This window comes from Onychomys torridus, chromosome 15 (genome assembly GCF_903995425.1).
Source record: "Onychomys torridus chromosome 15, mOncTor1.1, whole genome shotgun sequence".
Taxonomy (NCBI): Eukaryota; Metazoa; Chordata; class Mammalia; order Rodentia; family Cricetidae; genus Onychomys; species Onychomys torridus.
The window spans coordinates 65,954,742-65,975,063 of NC_050457.1; the positions used below are offsets into that span (position 1 = coordinate 65,954,742).

The window sequence follows — 20,322 nt, forward strand, 5'->3', positions numbered from 1 at the left end:
ACATGATATGAAATAAAACCAAAAACCCCCCAATGAGTGCATTTACAGTATTTTCATCTGACTGTATACCGTTCAACAATCTGATTGACGGTTTGGGATGGGGTTGGGGAGGGGTGGGGGCAGTGGGGCTGCACCCAGCCCTAAGTCTTCATTGGATGGGCAGACCCTCACAGACCCCTCACAGGAAGGCCCAGGCGGTGGGTGGGAGGGGCTTGGGGGGGATGCCAGACGGAAGGCAGGAAAAGTCTTATATACAAGTAAGGCCTACATTTCATCAGAGCAAAACCATTCATTCTATTTAATCAAAAGACTGAGGTTGAATGCACGCTTCAGAAGCCAAGTCTGGTGCTTGGCAAGACGTACACACATGAGGCAACTGGCAAAGCTCCGTGCCAGGTGGACGCCAAGCACGGGAGTGGCTGCCACCTGGTGAGTCTTTCCCAGAAATGCACAGTATCTTTGTTTTGTGTTAACACCAGTGGTTTGAACATAGGCATGTGTTTCCTTGAATAAATCTTGAAAATGTTAAATTTGCAAAATTCTATCCATGTTCATTTAAAAAAGTATCTTTTTATTTTATTTTTTTTTGCAGAAACCTGAATAAAATACTGTGATACAGCAATGCGATCTCTGCCCTGGCAGAGTGTAACTGAAGGTCCTCCACCTCAGCACAGCTTGCAGCTCTGAGCCCAAGCGCTGCTGAGCACAGCTCACTTGGAATGCAACTTCACACGATGAACAGCAGACAGCCGGTCACTTAGTTTGGTTTGGTTTCCTCTTCAAAATTCAAATTAACAGCTGATTGGCAGGTGAAAGAGAATGAGAAAGAACTTCAAGACAGGTCAAACTCTAGGCAGAAGCCGGCTCTGTAAGAAGTTTTTAATGCTACGAATAGGTCGAACATCATTCTGGTGTTTGCGCCGCTCAATGAAGGAGGTCAGTCTGGACGTGTCGAGGACGCCCGCGCCTTTGCCGCTGCCGTTACCTGCCTGCAGCCACTGCTCCTGCAGGGCCAGTGCAGCCGAGGGACGCTTGGCCGGGTCCTCCTGCAGGAGGAAGCACACGAACTCCTTGGCCTTCTGGCTAACTCCTTTAAAGTAGTCCTCCGGGAAGCTGAAGTCCAGCCGGCAAATGTTCAGGCACGTCTCCTCCACGCTGTCATCCAGGAAGGGAGACACGCCGCTGAGCAGCACATAGGTGAGCACTCCAACACTCCACGTGTCCGAGGTCAGGGAGACAGGGTTCCCAAGAATGATTTCTGGGGCTGCAAACTCGGGGTTCCCCAGCAACTGGTGGATGTAGTAGGTGGTGTTGAGCTGGACAGCATCTCCAAAGTCTGTCAGTTTAATGGTTGGCTTGGCCAAACTCTGATCCACCAAGATGTTCTCAGGCTGCAACACAGGAGGGGACACGGTCACTGGCAGACGTCCCTAGCTCATGCTTAGTCTGAGCACTGTCAGGGTCCTACGGTGAGTGAGGCAGGCAGTGCCACCCAAGGAAGCTCTTTGGGCCAGCGAGAGAACAGGCTGAGGAGGAACAGCCCCCTCTGCTCAGCTGGGAACAGCTCTTGGCTCTCGGGTCTTTACTGAACACAGACAGTACTGTCTTTTCTCCCCAAAGCACCCTTCATTGGGTAGATCCCATGCCAACTCGGCAGCACTGACAGGAACGTCCAAATGTCTCCTGACCCAACAGGCTTAATAGTTATTGGGGCCTCTCAGCTGTGAACAGTACTGAAGGGAACTCAGGAAAAGACAAGGAGTCTGCTCTAGTGTTCTCTCCCCATTTCCTCCAGACTCAGGTAGGGAGTGGGTGCTCGCATCCCAGACCTGCCCTTGCCCAGCCCTGGGCCTGCCAACCTTTAGGTCCAGGTGTGCTATCCTGCAGTTGTGAAGGTATCGGACGGCTTCCAGAACTTCCCCCAGGTGCGCTCTGACCTTCCCTTCGGTGAGGCTTCCCCATCGTACCACACAGTCCAGGAGGCGACCCTGGTCAGCCCTGCAGGGGAGAAGGACATTTGTCACCTTTCAACTCACAGACCATTTTAGGGTGAAATAACTCACACTCTCAGGACTGTACCTCCACTGTATGGCTTGGTACAGGGAGGGGCTGAGAGGACCCAACTGGGTAACGGCTGGGGGAGAGCTGCAGTCAGGGGTCACCCACCTCCCTTAGGCAAACTTCCTTACATATAAAACATGGGTGTGAAGATAGGATGAGATCATGTTATAAAAAGCTACATGCTAGGGCAATGTATGCATGCTTAGTCAAAAGCTACCCTAAACTGAACTAATGTTTAATAATACAAAGTTCTGAACTAAAAGCTTACTAGTATCTATTCACTCAACCTTCAATACCCTGAGAAGGGTGCTTCACTGCCCCATTTTAGAGATGAGGAAACAGAGGCAGGGAAGGTATACAACTTCCTGAGGTTCCATGTCTAGTGAATAGCCACCACTGGATGGAAGCTGCTCCGAACATTCTCTGTTCAAAATGGAGGTTTAAAAGAAGACCAACCACCCGTCTAGCAAGCGGTGGTCATTAGTGGGAAATTCTGGCACTCTATGCAAATCGATTCTGCTACTAGTCTGATGAGGCTGCACTATGGTGGTTATGTGAGAATGGCCTCCATATGCTCATATATCTGAATGCTGGGTTTCCAGTAGGTGGAACTGTTTGGGAAGGATTCAGAGATGTGGCCTTTTTGGAGGAAGTGTGTCCACTGAGGGTGAGCTTTGAGGTTTCAAAAGCCCATGCCATTCCCAGTTAGCTCTCTTTCTCTTCCTTGTGCTTGTGGATCAGATATAAGCTCTCAGCTACTGCTTTAGCAGTATGCCTGCCTGCCTGCTTGCTGCAGTGCTTCCGGCCATGTTGGTCATGGACTCTAAGCTACGGAATGATGAACTCCCAACTCAATGTTTTCTTTATACGTTCCCTTGGTCATGGTATTTTTTCATGGCAATAGAAAAGTACCATGCAACTTAAGAGCCAGAGAGTTAGGGGTATAGGTCAGTGACCCAGTCCTTGCCAGGCACATGTGAGGTCCTGGGTCCAACTTTGCACTGCAAAACAAACACACTCCCTTCAACATTGCCACCCCATCCACAGCAAATCTATAGTTAAAGAGCTGCAACTTCAGACCAAGGCTGAGGTGATTTCTGACAAAGATCTGAGTGATTTTTCTTGTTTAGAGTTCCTGTCGAAGGTGGGCAGTAACTACTGGTCATCAAGTTTACCAGAGAGCCTCCCACACATGGGGGGCTTCCAGGATAGCACTGGGCTTGGAACTGGTTTTCCACATATACTGCATCATTTTAGCTCATGATAGTTCTCCAGTAGCTGTGTTTTTTTTTTTTTTTTTTTTTAAGATTTATTTATTTATTATGTATACAGAAGAGGGTGCCAGATCTTATTACAGATGGTTGTGAGCCACCATGTGGTTGCTGAAAATTGAACTCAGGACCTCTGGAAGAGCAGTCAGTGCTCTTAACCTCTGAGGCATCTCTCCAGCCCCCCAGTAGCTGTGCTTTTAAAGACACCAAGGATGAGGTGGCTAGAGAGATGGTTCAGCATCTGGTTATTTTTACAGAGGACCCAGTACTCAATTCCCAGTACTCAAATGATTTTGCCATGAGCAGAGGCTCCAACACCATAGTCTCTGGTAATAAATCTATCTTTGTATAAGTTCTATGAATTCTAGAACAAACAGGATCAGCAAAAGTGCTGGGAGCCGAGGTATGGGGGTGGTGGCGGGAGGTACGCACATTTCCAAAACCAGGACGTAACTGGTGGGGGTCTCGAAGGTGTCAATAAGACCCACAAGGAGGGGGTGCTGGAGATTCTGCAGGATGCCAAGCTCATGGGTGACCTGGTCACGCTTCATCAACTTCTTGTTCACAAACTTAGTGGCCACTGCTCGCTTGGTTCCCTTCTGATCACATTTCTTGACCACAGCAAATCTGCCCCTGCAAAATTGTCAAGGAGAAAGGACATAGGATCACCACTGTGGGACAGTGACCTGACACCTATGCACAGACCTTACTTTGATGGGCCATGTGTGGACGGGATGTGTGCCAAATCAGCTATGGGACAGCCACTCCTCCCTCCCAAAGGCAGCCTCCATTTCTCACGCTGGGACTGGGCAGGCCTTGGGCTTCCTGACCACTGAATGTGGCAACAATGATGGCTCCAGGGAGCCTTGGCCTCGCCACGCAGTTTCTAATGTAAGTGCCCACAGTTGTCAGCCAGTGTCCCACCCACTCTTGAGGAAAGGATTTTGTTCTGCGGCTTTAAGCTTATTTGCAGTATAGGCAAGCTGTCCCTTCGAGTGAGGGTCAGGACTCTGGTGCTGTTGCCCACATGCACACCCAGAACCCAGCTGCCCCTTGACGGTCTATGGATAAGATGACCTGGTTCTCAGGGTGAGCACCCTGGGACAATGAGCAAAGTGTGGCAGAGGCAGTCACACCTCTTTGACACTTCTGCCATGGGAAGGTGGAGGGTCAGTGGGTACCCTGCCCAGTGACTCTTAACTGTAGAATGTGGAGAGAGTACAGATGCAGGTTCCTGACCCTGGGAAAGCTCTGCTTCTGTTCTTCTGGATGTCTCCTCCATAATGTGAGGAAGTCTAGGGTGAATGTCTATGTAGAAAGAATCCTACATTCATTTAAAGACTCAGACATGAGTGAGGTGTGGGTGTGCCAACAGGATGGGCCTGGGAAAGATGGCCAAAAATGCCTACCCAGTCAATCTACAGTGCTGTGAGGACTGGCACACATCATTAAGCCCAAGTGGGAGTGAGACTTGGTATTCAGCAATGTGTAAATACACCACAGTAGCCACATGACCCAGCATGGCCACTAGAATGTAGAAGGCTGCTGATAGACTTCATGGGAAAGTTCTCTCAAAATGTCAAATCAGCAGTCTACTTTGACCCTCTCCTGCCTGGGGGCACAATGACTACTGGTAGGTGAGTGCCATGAAGTTGGGAAGGCAGCCACAAGTTAGAAGGGGCTGTCAGTGTGTGGTATTGCTGAGCCAATCCTGGCCCTGGTAGCCTCAGCTAGAAAGAAGAAGCCTCCTTACATTGAAGCGTCTTTGTTCAGTGAAGAGGCACCTGATACTCCATGAGGTTATGGTGTAATTCCTTCATATCTCCACGGACAGTGGAGCCCAGAGTACACAGTCAGCCATTCTCAACTGGCATTCTGAGGGACGGAAGTCTACAAGGCAAGTGTGTGCCTCTTCTCAGAACTCTTCAAGGGTGGCACCTAGCTAGTGTTCTTCTAGATGCCCAGTGGGAAATTAGCTTCTTCCATCCATGGTATTAGGTCTTCATTCTGGGAATCCTACCTAAAATCTGTTTTGATTCCTTCCCAGGACTTAACATCTAAAGCCCACTAACCTGCCACTGTTTCCCACAGGGTCAAGTCCTCAATGTTTGTTGTTCAGCTGGAGGGAGTGTTCTGGGGAGGCTGTGGAGCCATGAGGAGGGGGTCTAGCTGGAGGAGGTTACAGGGGTGGCCCTTAGACATTTACAGGTGACCTTGGGTGCTGTTTCTTTCTGCTTCTGTTCGGCCTTGATGTAAACAGCTTCTTCCACACATTCCCCATGAATTCAGAGATGGGGTGACAGAGCCTCTAAGCCCTCTAAAATCACGAGCTAGCTGTTTCTGTCAGGTACTGACAGAACAGAAGCCACTAGCACCACACACAAGGCAGTCACTTCTACTGATGGCAATACCCTCTGCTTATCAGTCTTGGGGTAACGAGCAATCTGACTTCTGTGGAAAGGGCTTCACATCCTACCTGCCGAGCTCAGCCACTTCACTATAGAAGGAGTCAAAGCCGTCCTTCCAGGTCACCATGATCCCATCACTCCCTGGACCTGCAACAAGAACACCATTTCCCCTGAGCACATTTGTTTTTTCTTCTAATAACAGTGTCGCTCTCTGTCAACAGCCTCAAATGGGTGGTCTTCCTGCCTCTGCTTTCCCAAGTACTGGCATTACAGGAATGAGTCGCCATGCTCTGAAGCAGAGCTTCTTGGTAAGAAATCACAAACCTGTACTGTCCAATGTGGCCACCACACATGGTCACCTAGCATCTCTGAGAGGTAGCATTCTCGTGCCACAGTAAGACAGATGCATGGCACACTGGATAAAAGATTGGGAATATCTCAGGAACAATTTATAGGTATTAGTTTCACATTAGAATCAAATACTGTTGATCTACTAGATTAAGTTAAATGATAGTGAAATCACTTTGCCTTTATTTAAAAATTAAAACAGAACTTGAGACTTGTTTCCAATGGCTAGGACTGCTGGAATTCCCTAGACATTCTCTCACTGAGTCTGAAGCTAGGCTGGCAAACCCCAGCCACCTGCTTGCCTTTGCCCATCACAGGCATCCCCATAACCATGGCTGGCTTTTATGTAGGTTCTGGGCATTTAGAGTCAGATCACCACGATTGTAGAGCAAGTTGCTTTTACCCCTTGGGCCTCTCCCCAGGCCCACAGAGCTAGTTTATAGTCAGTCCCTCCTGTCCACCCAGATGCACAGCTTGTTTTCACAGCCTTCAGAAGTCGAGGGTTCGCTATGTTTTCTTAATGTTCAGTCTTTTAGAGTATGTACATTATAAATCTGTTGTAAACACGGGCAGTTTTATCATACATGTAGTTGGAAGTCACTTGTTAACAGCGAATGTGGTATTATATAAGCCCAAAGGAAACAGGAGATTTTCTCTCAGCTCTTCCGTCCTAATGGCATTGCTATACCCATAGATTAGTGCGGCTAGGCATTATGGACCCTACTAAGCTGCTCTTCTTTCTCCGCTGTCTGCTCTAGTCCTGTTCGGCCAGAACTGCTTACTGCTCCTCTCCCTTTGCTTTCCAAGTCATCACCACACATTCCTCAAATCACACCCAATGATTGGCCTTTCAAGGCTTTATGGGCTGTAGTGTCTTCCTATGTGCCTGCCCGGGGTCACTAAGGAGTGGACAGCATGTCCCCCATGGCAAGCAAACCCTCTCCAGCACGAGGAGCTCCTCAGCCAAGGCGGCCACTGCTGGAGCCCTTGTGAAGGTGTGGCTGTCTAGAACCTTCCAAGCTCTGCCTCTCACCCACACCAGAGTACTCCAAATGGAGAACCTTAATTTCTCACTAAAGTGAGGACTTCATCTCAGGTACTGACACTGGAGTGCATACTATTCTCTGGTCTTTTCTTTTTCTTCTTTTTTTGTTTTTTCAAGACAGGGTTTCTCTGTGTAGCTTTGCGCCTTTCCTGGAACTCACTCTGTAGCCCAGGCTGGCCTCGAACTCACAGAGATCTGCCTGGCTCTGCCTCCTGAGTGCTGGGATTAAAGGCATGCTCCACCACTGCCCGGCTCTCTGGTCTTTTCTGATGTCTGTGCTCTCCTATCATCCAAGTGCTTGCCTGCCTCTTTCTTTTTTGAGACAGAGTCTTACTCTGTAGCTTAATTTGGCCTAGACTTCATTCTATGAGCCATGCCGACCTTGAACTCATATAGCGATCCTCCAGCCTAAGTTTTCAAGTACTTTGATATAAGTATGAGCCACCAAGGCCTAGTTTTACGTGGGTTGTTTTTGATGGTGAAATGAGACTTCTAGCTGTGCCACTAAAGCAATGGTCTTCAACCTATGGGTCGAAGGACGCTTTCACGGGGTCACCTATGGGCTGCGACCCCTTTAGGGTCGAAGGACGCTTTCACGGGGTCACCTATGGGCTGTGGCCCCTTTAGGGTTGAAGGACGCTTTCATGGGGTCACCTATGGACTGTGGCCCCTTTAGGGTTGAAGGACGCTTTCATGGGGTCACCTATGGGCTGTGACCCCTTTAGGGTCAAAGGACGCTTTCACGGGGTCACCTATGGGCTGTGACCCCTTTAGGGTCGAAGGGCCTTTCACAGGGGTCACCTAAGATCCTCAGAAAACAGATACTTACATTACAATTCATAACAGTAGCAAAATTATAGTTATGAAGTAACAATGAAAATAATTGTATGGTCGGGGGGTCACCACAGCATGAGAAACTGTATTACAGGGTCACCGCATTCATTAGGAAGGTTGAGAACCACTGCACTAAAGCATCTATAGACTGACACTTAGTCACAGCTCCTATGATCTGGAAGACTTCCTGGGTAGTCTTCTGAGGAAAGTGAGGTCAGTGCACCACCTAATCCCAAAGCACCTACCTAACCCCATTAATAACCACTGAAGACTAGCCCTCATAAGATCTAAGTGTGCCATGCTTCTGCTAAGGGAGAAAACCAATCAACAATTCCACCCAGCTGTAAAGTCTATGTACCACAACAATGGCCAGCACAGCACAATGTCCATAAGGGCATAACAGTAGTACTTCTATCTTGGAGTAAGTAACAGCCATCTAATTCCATCTAAGACCTGCTCAACAGGAAGGAGTTCATGCCTGGTACTGTGGCTGGTGAGGTCATGGACCCTGAAGGAGAACCTACTAGCCCTTCTGCTTTGCTGAACCAGCACAATGCCTAACTGCATTCTAAGTACTTACCCCACAGATAAGTGCAGCTCTCATTCCCATCAGACAGGCTTCTTGTAGCTATTACAGAAACCTGAGACTGGTCAGAATATAGAGAACTACTGACCATGGGGTGTCCGACACCCAACTGAGACCTCTCCACCACAACCCCACACCTCAGGGAACATCACGGAAGAGAGGGTGAAGACTCGAAGACCTGAGGACCAGGCTATCTACTACCACACAGTTTCTACACAGGACAGAGAACCTGCCAACAAAATCTTAACATCAGCCTGCTTAAACAAGATCTGGACAGGGACAACACGGTGAGCTGACGTGCTGATGTACATGCAAGGCATTCCACAATGGCCTACCCCTACAGGAAGAGCTATAGGCCATTAATGACTCAGAGAGGGAGACCCAGTGTTCTCTAGAGATGAGCCTCTGATGAGTTATCCAATCCCAGGTGGTCATCTCTAGGCACATAAACATATGAGCAACACTAAGTGGGTATAGCAGGCTGGTACGTGTGTGTGTGTGTGTGTGTGTGTGTGTGTGTGTGTGTGTGCGCGCGCGCGCGCGCGCGCGCGCGCATATAACAATAATAACTGAAGAGGTCATGAGTTTGAGAGGGAGTGTGGGCATGGAAGAAGTTGGAGTGGAGAGAGGAAGGGTGGAAAATGCTGTAAATATAGTATTTATGCACAAAATTTTCAAAGGCTTTTAATTAAAAAAGGAATACTGGATTTTCCCATACAAAATCAATCATTTTCCCTAAAAAGACTTTAAAAAATTCCTTAAATAAGCTGGGCAGTGTGGTGAACATCTTTAATCCCAGCACTTGGGAGGCAGAGCCAGGCGGATATCTGTGAGTTCGAGGCCAGCCTGGTCTACCAAGTGAGTACCAGGAAAGGCACAAAGCTACACAGAGAAACCCTGTCTCGAAAAACCGAAAAAAAAAAAAAAAATTCCTTAAATAAATGACTTCAAAATATTGCATATACACAGAAGGGCACATGAAACACAAATGTCCAGTCATGGATCCCCAAGCAGTTCAAGAAATGTCCTCACAATGACCCAAAGCCTCTTGGCTCCTCCTGGTGACCCTCTTCTTTCTCACTGCAGGGGGCCCTTGCTTGACCCGCCCCTTCACTGGGAGCTTGCATGCATTTCTGAGGTGGCAGAGCTGACTTTAGCTTCATGATGCAAGTACCGCTCCCCTAGTAATTCTCTTGCCCTGAGCCAGCCTTGGACGTGTTGACATGTCCAGAAGGGTTGGGGCTCAAGGTCAGCAGCCAGAAAGCACTGGGGTAACACTCTGGAGAGCACAAAGCAAAAGAACAGCGTCTAACCCAGTATGGCTTCCAGAGGGGGAGACTAGCAAGTATTAAAGATACACACCTCTAAGGCCTGCAAATCAAGCAGCTTCTTGGGGGTGCACTTTGGAAACTGTAAGAAAATCTAGTGGCCTGTCTGATGAGATGGCGTTTTTCTGAAGACCTTGAAGATTTTGTGACAGAAACAGCTATCCATTTTCTTTTCTGTTATTTTCCTGCTCAGATCCCTAAGGGATGAACAGCTCTGTAAAACCCCGAGCGGTCAGCAGTAGCTTATTAAGAACCAACTCTATAATTTGTCTAATTTTTTTAAGTGAGGAAAATCAATGATTCTTTTAACTTCAAGATCTTGCTCTTTTTTAGGTCACAAGCCCATAACCATAACATGCTCTTTCTATGATTTAATAAAGTCAAAATATGAAATAAAAAATTTAGGCAGATTCAGTTTACTGTCTACACATAGGGTATTTGAGAACCCAATTTACCATTTAGTTGGGATTTTTATGTTCCCTGTTGGAAGCAGTTTCCCAAACCCAAAGCAGCTGAGGACAGGTGGGCACTCGTAGCCGCCTGGTGGAGTACGTTGGCCTCAGTGGGCACTGCTGGAAATCAGTCCATCCATATCCTGCTCTGAACACCTACCCATGTCAGATGCAACCACAGGAACCCACAGGGTCAGGAAGGCGTCTGCCCACAGGGCTGAAGGGCTAACTGCAGAGAACACAACATCCTCCTGGGCTGTGGGGGTACCCTGGGAACACTCTCCTAGCTGGATATTTGGGGGAGTCACTGAGCTGTCAAAGCCCACACCTCACTGAAGTGCTGTACAGGGGTCTAAGACAGATCTAGAAGATACCACTTCTTTCCCCACTTTTCACTCACATGCTTTATGAACCAACTTAAGCTCAGCTGGAAGACTGGATCAAAGGACATGCTTTTAAGCACTGATGGCACAAAGGCCCCACATTCCAGCTCAGACCAGTCACCTCACTCAAGTGCATAATGGCACGGTCACAGGCCTTCATACACACCCTCACTTGAGAGTCTTGCCCTGAACACCTTTAAGGTGCCAATGACACCTTTCTTGTGACACTGACTGCTATTTGAGCCTCTTCTGGACATTTAGACATGTGACCTTCTGTTCTGAACCTCATGCCACACCAAGTGTGGCGGATGCACTGGACTTCAGGAGACCACTGGCAGAGACGCTCTGGCCAGCTTACCTAGAACCCTCAGACTGGCGGAAGACGAGGCTGAACCCATGTCGTTCACCGCAATGCATGTGTAGATGCCATCATCTTGTGTGGTCACACCAACAATCTTCAGAGTGGCCTCCCCAACGTCACTGTCGCACAGTGAGAAGACACTAGGTGTCAGGAACGCTCAGCAACTTTAGGCACCAGCTTTCCCCCCCCCCCCCCCAAGTATTAAATGTCCCCCCCCCCACTCGTGCTCAAGGTGACAAAGGAAAGAGAGGATTCCAATGGTGACAGTGCATTTCCAGTTACCAAGTAACAAGATCAACCACACCCCTGGCCAGTGGACTGCTCCAGAGTGCTCCCTCACCTGTAGGAGATGCTGTAGTGATCGTCGTTGTTCAGAGTGTTGTGTTCAGGGCCCTTCCAGGTGATTGAGGCCTTCGGGCGGCCACAGACACGACATCTAAAAACAATGGTCTCCCCTGTCTCACATGTGACCTCACTCAATGGGATAACGAATTCTGGGGGAACTGCAAGGCAAGGGAGTTTGGTCAATGCCAGCCATCCTCAGCATCTCTCTACGCCTCTCTCACGGGGTTTTACACCAGTGGAACCCCAGACCACCACAGAATACCCCACCGGTGCTCTGACAGAGACCCTGCAGGTCTGTGACCCCCAGACTGGAGGAAGGACAACTGAACTCACCATCGCAGATGTAGCTGGGGTTGAGAAGCTGAAATGGAAAAGGCAAGCAGACATTAATAAAAACAGGAGCTATTTGGGAGTAGGCTACAATCACTGCAGGAGCTTGGCTTATCTGGAACCAATCAGAACCAATCACCCATTGCTGTTCTGTGCACTTGAACGTGCCATGTCATCTCAATTAGCTGAGTTTATCTTCTTATTCACAAACACGCTACTTAAGCTGTCCAGGGTTCAGACAAACCCTGAACCAGACTGAACGACATTCTCTGAAGCCACACGCGGACCAGGTGCTGTGTGTAGGTGTAAGTTCTGTGCCTGCACGGCTCCCAACGAACGCATAGAGAGCCAGTGTGACACTGCCCCTGTGGCTCACCCTCCCCACCCATCTTGGAGGTGACACCCGGCCCAGCTTCTCCCACGCACCTTCACAGATACCTTGTGGCTGAGCCCTTCACGTGGCTTCCTGTACCCGTTCTCCAACTTGCCTTCCCTTTTGCCGTCTTTCTCTTTCTTCTCAGATTTCTTCCTTAAACGGAGTGCTGTGTGCCAAGATGTCGACTTCCTAGGGAAGAAAAGAGCACACTGCTCGTATCTCCCCCCCCACCCCCCATGGTCAGCAGATGGCACCGGGAAGCATCAGAGAAAGGCTTCGCAGAGGAAGTGAGGGTCTCTAGGAACAGAGATCCCACGACAAATAACTTCATGGTGATACTCAAGAAGCAGGTGACAGAGCCAGCAAATCCCTCCCTTATGCACATTCTGAAGATTAAAATACAAAAATAATAATTAAATTCTTTGTCAACTTGACTGGGCCACACTGTGCTGAGACAGTCAAACATTCCCAGTGTTTTCTGAAGGTACTTTTGGTTGGCAGGAACATCTGGGTGGATGAATCTATTTGCCCTTCGTTATCCAGTCAGTTGAAGGTATATGCAGGGAACTTGGGGCACCAGCAGTCTGGATTTAGCTGTCTCCACAACTATGTGAGCCAGGCTCTTGAAAGTCTACATTGTGACCTGCTTACCCACAGTCTACCCCAGGGGGTGTGTCTCCCCGAACAATCTAATGAGAGGCTCACAGATGCATGTTGAAGAAACAAAGTGTAACACGGGACGTCCATCTCTTAGACTTCTTTAAAGCCAAGGATAGCACAGAAAGCTATAGAGCTGGGGTCCTGAACAATACACTGCCTTCTCTCTGCCCATCAGGGAGACAGGACGAGGGGCCAGTCCTAGAGAAGGAGAGATGGCCTGACGCATTGGCCTCTGGTGCCAGTGCCCTGTAGGTACCTGTGCTGCTAGGCACCACTGCCCCTTCCAGAGACAAAACTGTTCTATTCTGGGAAAGATGTGGCTAATCCCTCACATTTCAGGGAGGTCCCAGGAAGAGAGAGAGTTTTGGAAACCAGTATAGACTCAGTTTTCTTTAACATAACACTAAATGCAGCAAAGCTGGCTTTGGATTTAAGTCACCAAGCCTCCGAGCATTAAAAGGGCTGAGGGTAAAGCCATCACATAGGTCTTTCCCTGCAGCCTGTGAATGACGATCCTGTGTTCCTCAAGAGGTCCAACTAGACCTTCGGGGGTGTATTTAGTGACTTGAATGAAGGAGGTAATATAGAGAATCTGTTAGGATAAAGACAGCCCACTTTCACTCGGGATCACACACTTTGTTTAGAGGCAAACATGCATGAACCAACACGGCTTTTCCTTTCTGACTTCTTCCCGTCCGGGCCTTCAAGCACTCCCTATAATGACTCCCAGCCCCTCAGCTGCCCATGCTTGGGCTGCCTCACTGCTGGCACTCACTTGAGAGTCCCGTCGGGGTTCTCCATGATAACTGCACTGGTATGGCCCAGGACAAAGCCCGGAATCCAGCCCTCGGCTGCGGGGCACTGGTCAGTGGCGGCTCGGAACACCAGAAACATGTTCTGCTGGTTACTGGCCAGAATTTGAACGACCTCTCCTTGATAGACATTTATCTCATCCTCCTTCACTGCCGTGTACTCGTGTGTCACCAGCATGGTGGAGATGTTGCTGCCACTGCTGCTTTCACTCTGGAGGGGAAGATGAAGAAAACAAGGTGGACAGGGGCTGAGATGAGATCTGACAGCCACAGCCACCGGCTACCGCGTGCCATGGCACCGGCCCACAGAGGGCTCAGCAGACAGACAGGGAGATGTTAAACTCTCCCTTCACGCTCTCTTCAGCTTAACGCCCCCCTTGGCAACAACTTGGTCAGCCATGGAGAAACAACTCCAACGGATCCACCTCAGTGCTGACGCCCTGGAAGCCTGATGTAGTCGGGTCTTCATCGTGCCCTGCTCAAACCGCTCAGTCCCCACGTCGATGTCACGTTGGGTCTTTCAGATTCAAACAAGTATTGACGTTGAGGGCTGAAGAGTAGCCACTTGGCTCACTGACAGATTAAAACTGAGATGTCCCCAAATCTTCCTAATAAGACATTCACCGGAAATGTGCATTCCAGGTTACAGGTGTTGTCTGTCTAACCTTTGCTTCCCCACTGCTCCCCACCAAAAGAATGTGGAACATCTGAAGGCCAATCATCTAACACTCTGCTCTTACAGACGGCTGCTCCTCCTCTTTTATGTCCCTCAGTGGATGCTCCTTTGACCAAGCTTGCCTCAGGGATCTTCACGTTGCTCTTGTCAGGGGGACATATGGCACAGCATCAGAGCTGCCTCCAAGCTTTGGGGAAGACCTGTAAGTGGCTATGGGGATATCTTCCACTGCCCTTATCCTGAGGCCTCAGTAGCATCCAGTTTCTTTGGTCAGTGGCTGACATGTAGTTGGCCTGCAACACCTGTTCATTAACTCAGCCAATGAGATAAGACTGCAAAAGTAAAACCAAGTTGGTTTCTTAAGGCTGCCAGCCTGGGCATGCAAACTGAAAAGAACAAGGCACAAATGGCAATCCCCTGTCCCATGCTCTCATCTGACTACGGATTTATCCATGAATGGAGAAAGGTGACATCACTGGTGATTCCTAAGCATCATGTTGCCCAAGTCCCCTCTATCAAATTAGGATACAGGAAATGGCCTCTGGGCCCTGGTTTCTGTGAGCTTGCTCTCAAAGGCTTTTCTGTTCCTGCTGCAGGGTATTTATGGAGGTCAGGATTTCTAAGTCTATGCTGTATCCTGGGACACTCTAAGAGGGAGAGGACCCTCCACCCTTCTTAGCCCTGGTCTTCTGAGCATGTCAGAGTGTGCTAGAGCAGAATGAGAGGACATTAGGTCCACCTGCTCTTCTTTGTGAGGCCACGTGGTGAGCAGCCAACAAGCCAGGTATTGGGAGCTGCATGGGTGGGCTGTGCATGGGAGCTGCTGTGGACACAGAGAGCTGCCTGCTTGTGCTCATGAGGAGCTGGGCTGCTCCTGTCCCCACAGTATGCACTTCCTGCCTGCGACCTTCAGCTCAAAGGGTGCCAGGAGTGCTCACTGTGTACTTTCAGTATGCACCTTAGTACTTTGACTCACGTGGCCGGAAGTTTGGGGATGTGAGAGGCAAATGTGCTAGAAATGTGACCTGAAACTTTCTGTGCTCCAGCTGCGCCCCCATCAGGGCATCACAGCAGCCTGCATCTCCTAACTGGAGGAGTCTGCGGCAATCGTGGCTCCTGCCATTTCCCAATACACCTCTGGCCAGAATATGCATCAGGCATTCCAAACCAGCCTTCCTCAATTCCCACAACCTCCTTGCCACAGGGCATGAGCACCTCCCCTCTGAGTAGGATGGCAAGTGCCCAGGCCAGCTAGTGACAGCGAGGCAGGCCTGGGGCTGACTCTAATGTGTGCTCCTCTGCAGCTCACACGTGGTGGGAGGGCAACTCAGCCAAGGGCACAGAAGACAGGCTAGCGCGGTCAGTTTGGGGCCATGTATTTGCACCCCACCCGCCCGGATCTCAGCAGAATTTAGCAGACAGGGCCATCTGGGGTGGGAGGAAAGGCGCTGCTAGACAGTCATAGGAAAGGAGACCCTGCTCACTGGACAGCCACTAAGATGGTCCTTTCTAGCCAGAGCCAGAAGAGAACAAGAGGGCATTTCACATCCCCATGCTGATGTGAGGCTGATGTGAGACCTTCTGATTTACGACCAGCCTTCAGTCTCCCTCTCCAAGCTGCCTTCCCCAAAAGCAGCGGTAAGAGTCAGACATCAAAGGCCACTTCCCCATGGAACAGCCACTGGCCACATGTGATGGACTGTGCCTTCCCTCAGGAAGGCATCCAGAGATGAGGGCCTGCTTCCTGTCCTGGGGTAGTCGCTCACTTAGAGACACACACTTGAAAGCTCTTCTTTACTTACTAGGAATGTGTACAGGTTAGGGGGTACAAGAGATGTCAGCCAGCAGGCCCGTTCTGTCTGGGTCACGGTGCTGAGACCTGAGTGGACAACTAGGTCTGGGTTGTGACTGGTCAGTGGGCTGTCTGCCCTAGAGTTTCCAGTCTAGCTGAAAGCCCTCCAGCTCTATACAGGATGGAGACCCACAGCGAGGACATGGGGAGTTCTTCCTCAGACACCTGCTTAAGCACTCAGTGGTTGACTCAAGAGCAAATAAAAGCATCAAGACCCACTTCTTAATTTTCTCCACAAATAAAGACGAAGGCCAAGTTAATCACAATATCTAACGAAAAAGAGGGTAAGATCCAGAGTACAAATGAAGGATTAATAGAAGTCCAGAGGAAAGAGACATGCAAAAGCCAGATTTTATATATAAATATATGTACAATGAGAGACACAGACCCTTTTAGGGAAATGTATTTAAAAATTTATAAAGCGATCAAACATACACTCGTTAGAACAGTTCTGTGCACTCACACATGCCTTCAGAAGAGTGTTATGGGCCAGGTCACCTGCCCTGTAGGAAACAGCTGGAGGACAGTGAGGAGGCCACAGAGTGGGGAACCCAGCAGAGACACCCTTCAGCTTGAGAACACAGTGCAAGTGACCACAGAGTGAGCTGAGTCCCCCGCAGAGGTACTTAAATTGCCTCTTGCGCCCTCGCTGGAGGCGTGAGGCCCAGCCATCTCTGGCGAAGCCAGGTGTCCTGGCGTGCTGGCCCAGTGTCTCTCCAGGAGACTTAGGGTGGAGGAAACGTTCCCACTGGGTAGATTCCTGCCCCCTTATGCCATTTTATTTTGCTTTGAGTTGTTGTTGAACATTTTCTTGAGGAAAAAAAAATTTTTTTTTTCATCAGACGACTCAAAAAAGCTGCAATAACTTACGGCATAAAAGAGCAAAACGAAGCAGTGAGCCAAAAGCTTAAAGGTGTACATATTTCATTGTAAGTAATAGAGAACAGGAAAAAAAAAAAAAAAAAAAAAAAGCAAAGGAAAAAGGGAAAAAGCGTGAGGAAGGTGGAGCCAAAAAAGCAAGTCCCAAGATACTCTGCTGGTCAGAAACTGAGGAGACCAAAAGAAGCTGTGCGGAGGAGGAGGAGGTTAATGGTGCACTTTCTCTTAATAAGGAGACGGCAGGAATAAAGCAAGAAGCAAGTTAGTAGAGAGGAGAGCAGGCGCTGGCTGTCCGTGGTCCCACAGGGGTTAGAGGTGGCTGCATTCACTTGGTGGCTGGTGCAACGCCACTGGGCACAGACAGGAGCGCACACACGGAGGCCACAGACGTGTCTACTCAGACAGTGCACAGGAGAACTGGAGAAGGCCATTACTGCTGCACAGTGCTGGAGAGCTGGAGTTAGTACGGAGGTTTAGAAGAGCTGGCGGGACAGAGGCGGCGGGGTGGATGGGCGCAGGCTCCCTGGCGCTCTTACCCCATTGCTCTGAGTGGACTGCACGGACTGCTCGCTGGCCGAGGAGCACGTGCTCATGCGGTCTGTGTCCTTGCTGGGGGCTGCATGGCGGTGCGTCTGTCGCTGGAGGGAGTCACTGTCCCCCGGGAAGGTGAAGGAGCTTGGCCGGCTGGCAGGGGAAGCAGGTACGGAGCTCCAGAAGGAGGCCCCCTTCTGCAGGGGGCTGCTGGGAGGAAAGGCCTCCTTGCCAAAAGGAGAAGGGACCGTAGTGGAGAGAGGAGAGTTCAGCGGCGAGATGGCCCCTGGCCTAGTCTTGCCCAGAGGCAATGGGCCCAGGCTCCCCCGGGCATCCTTGGTGTTTCCGTCTTGGCTTGTACCAGCAGCATTCCCAGGGGCTTTCCTGGGGCTCTCCATCACCTTCATCTTGGGAATGGGCTCTGTTTCTCGTTCAAGACCTTCGGAGTCTCCACTCAGGGGGAGCCTGCTGGGTTGGCCAAGGCTGGCCTCAAGGGCCAGGCTGTTGCTGGGGGGAGGCAGTGAGGGGCTGGGAGCAGACATACCTGACATCTTGTCTGCCTCTGCCTGGCTTGAGGCTGCAGAGGAGACCAGCATGGGGGGGTGGTGTCTGACAGGCTGTGGGATCCTGGAGGGCCTGCTCCTGCTTGAGCTGGGGCCGCTGCTACAGCTGCTGGGCCCGCTGCCATGGCTGCTGCTGCCACCACTGGAGGCCCCGCTGCCACCGCTGCCCCCGCCCCCGCCGCCGCTGCCCCCGCTGCCACTGCCGCCGCCCCCACTGTGGTTCCTCTGGTACTCGATGGGTGATGTCAAGGCTGTAACCAAGCAATTCAACAGAAGAAAGTCAGTCAGGGTACCAAGAAAATTCTAAGTGCAGAATGTAGGAGAAAAAAAAAAAAGTCACATACAATCAGGAGGAGGTACTGGGCTTGAGAGTCAGTGAGCTAATTCAGGCCAATTCTTATGGCCACAAGAGCCTATGCTGACCACAGGGGTCAATATAATGGTCAGCAGCCTGGGGCAAATACCAGGCAGATTACGACCATGTCAACAGTGCCACTCACTGAGTGTTTCTGTTCCTGACTTGGGAATGTCCTGCAGAGGGTTTTCTTGAGACAGGAGTATTGCAACATCTCCCTGGACTGGGCTTAGGCACAGAACGAGGATATGCAGAAAAGGCCACAGTGAGGACTGATTCAATAAGCATTTAGCTCCCAACTGTATTCTTCAACTCTTTGTTATCCACCAAGCTAAAATGAGAGTGGGAGCTGGCAGTCACAGGGATTACTGCAGAGAGGAAGGGTAGGAAGTTGGCAGCTAACAGCTGTTGGCTTCTGCAGAATCACAGGAGTTATAGACACTGGGGAGGTAAGTCCTGGTCTATCTACTGGCAGGGGCTGGCTGTACAGCCCAGGTTGGCCTTGGATTTGCAATACATTTGCTTTGGCCTTCCTGAGTGCTAAGGTTCAAGGTATGCACTATCACGTGCTCCCATGACTTGCTCTTGAATTGGGTGTGCAATGCACTTGCCAGTGTTTCCAGCATCTTTGATCAGTTTCACGTTCTCATGAGCACCTCAAGCTTCCTTTTCTTAGGATGCCATTGGAGCATATAATTTATGCACAGTAGAAGGGAAGAGAATACTTTGAGGAGCACACTCTGAAAGCTGAGTGAATGCTCCAAACCCTGACAGCCACCAAAACCATGTGGCATCCTACACAAATCATCAGACCACTAATCTGCAAAAAAGATACGGGGGACAGCAAGTTCTGCTGCATTAATATGTAATGAGTGCTGAGAAACAGAAACTTGTACGTTAGAGAAAGAAGACACAGTTGGTAAGAGGATACGTCACCATTTAAAAAGTTGCGCTGGTTTTCTAAAATTTGGTTGATTTCATGGATCCATGTTTGCCGGACACTTGGACTAGATGAATGTAAAATGAAGGTCTCCACCATGTCACCCGTCCTTGATGTCAGAGCAAATTTACAGGGATCATTTTCCACATTTTCCTCCAGGCAAAGGCAACTCACCTTCAAAACAGTGAATTATGATACAATAGTTAAGACATGGGGGCACCCTGACGATTCACCAGCTGAAAGATGGCTAATAAAATGTATGCCTGCTGTGGAATATGAGCCAGCCTTAAAATGAGAGGATGCTCTGATACACGCTGCAGCATAGTCAGACTTTCAAAAAACCATGTCAGCTTTAGTAAGCCACACACACACACGGGGTAAATACTCCAGACTCCACATACATAATCTCCTGGAAGTAGCCAAACTCTCAGAGACAGAAAGAGACATGGAGGTTGCCAAGGGTTACTGGGAGGGACCAATGGGATGTCATGTTTAATGGGTGGACAGATTAACTTTTGCAAGATGAAGAGTCCCAGGGTTTGGGCAGTGCCACAGCAGAAATGTACTTAAATACCATTGAGCTGTCCCCAACAGTCAAAACGATAAATACTATGTTAACCACTTTTTACCCCCAAAATGAAAGTATGAAGTGAGTTTCACCCTGTGCGGACATGGCGACAAGCACTTTTCAGTTGAACTTCTGTTAGCTGAAGAGCTCTAGGGATCACTCAGGAATGAAACACTCCTAACTGAACATCTAGAACCAATACAACACTGTAAGGTCCTTGAGTGACAGCCTGCAGTGACAACGTGGCTCATGGGAACTGCACTACACAGTGGCCATGACACACAAGTGCACTTTGTGTTTAGAAGTGGGTCCCCTCCTGGGGGCTGCCGAGATGGCTCCATGGGTAAAGGGCCTGCTG

At 49.7% G+C, this 20,322-nt stretch overlaps 1 protein-coding gene across 1 annotated transcript in view; it reads right to left on the minus strand.

Annotated features, from left to right (window-relative positions):
- Window positions 1-579: 579 nt before the first annotated feature.
- Window positions 580-20,322, minus strand: part of Trio (trio Rho guanine nucleotide exchange factor) — a 313,085-nt gene continuing 293,342 nt past the window's right edge. Inside the window, exons 47-57 of the mRNA XM_036206893.1 lie at window positions 19,393-19,570; window positions 17,544-18,352; window positions 13,564-13,811; window positions 12,179-12,317; window positions 11,756-11,783; window positions 11,418-11,580; window positions 11,075-11,196; window positions 5,809-5,887; window positions 3,765-3,965; window positions 1,860-1,998; window positions 580-1,391 (exon numbers count right to left, since the gene is read on the minus strand). Of these exons, the coding sequence (XP_036062786.1) occupies window positions 843-1,391; window positions 1,860-1,998; window positions 3,765-3,965; window positions 5,809-5,887; window positions 11,075-11,196; window positions 11,418-11,580; window positions 11,756-11,783; window positions 12,179-12,317; window positions 13,564-13,811; window positions 17,544-18,352; window positions 19,393-19,570 (2,655 nt within the window). The 3' untranslated portion in view covers window positions 580-842. The remainder of the gene's footprint in view (window positions 1,392-1,859; window positions 1,999-3,764; window positions 3,966-5,808; window positions 5,888-11,074; window positions 11,197-11,417; window positions 11,581-11,755; window positions 11,784-12,178; window positions 12,318-13,563; window positions 13,812-17,543; window positions 18,353-19,392; window positions 19,571-20,322) is intronic.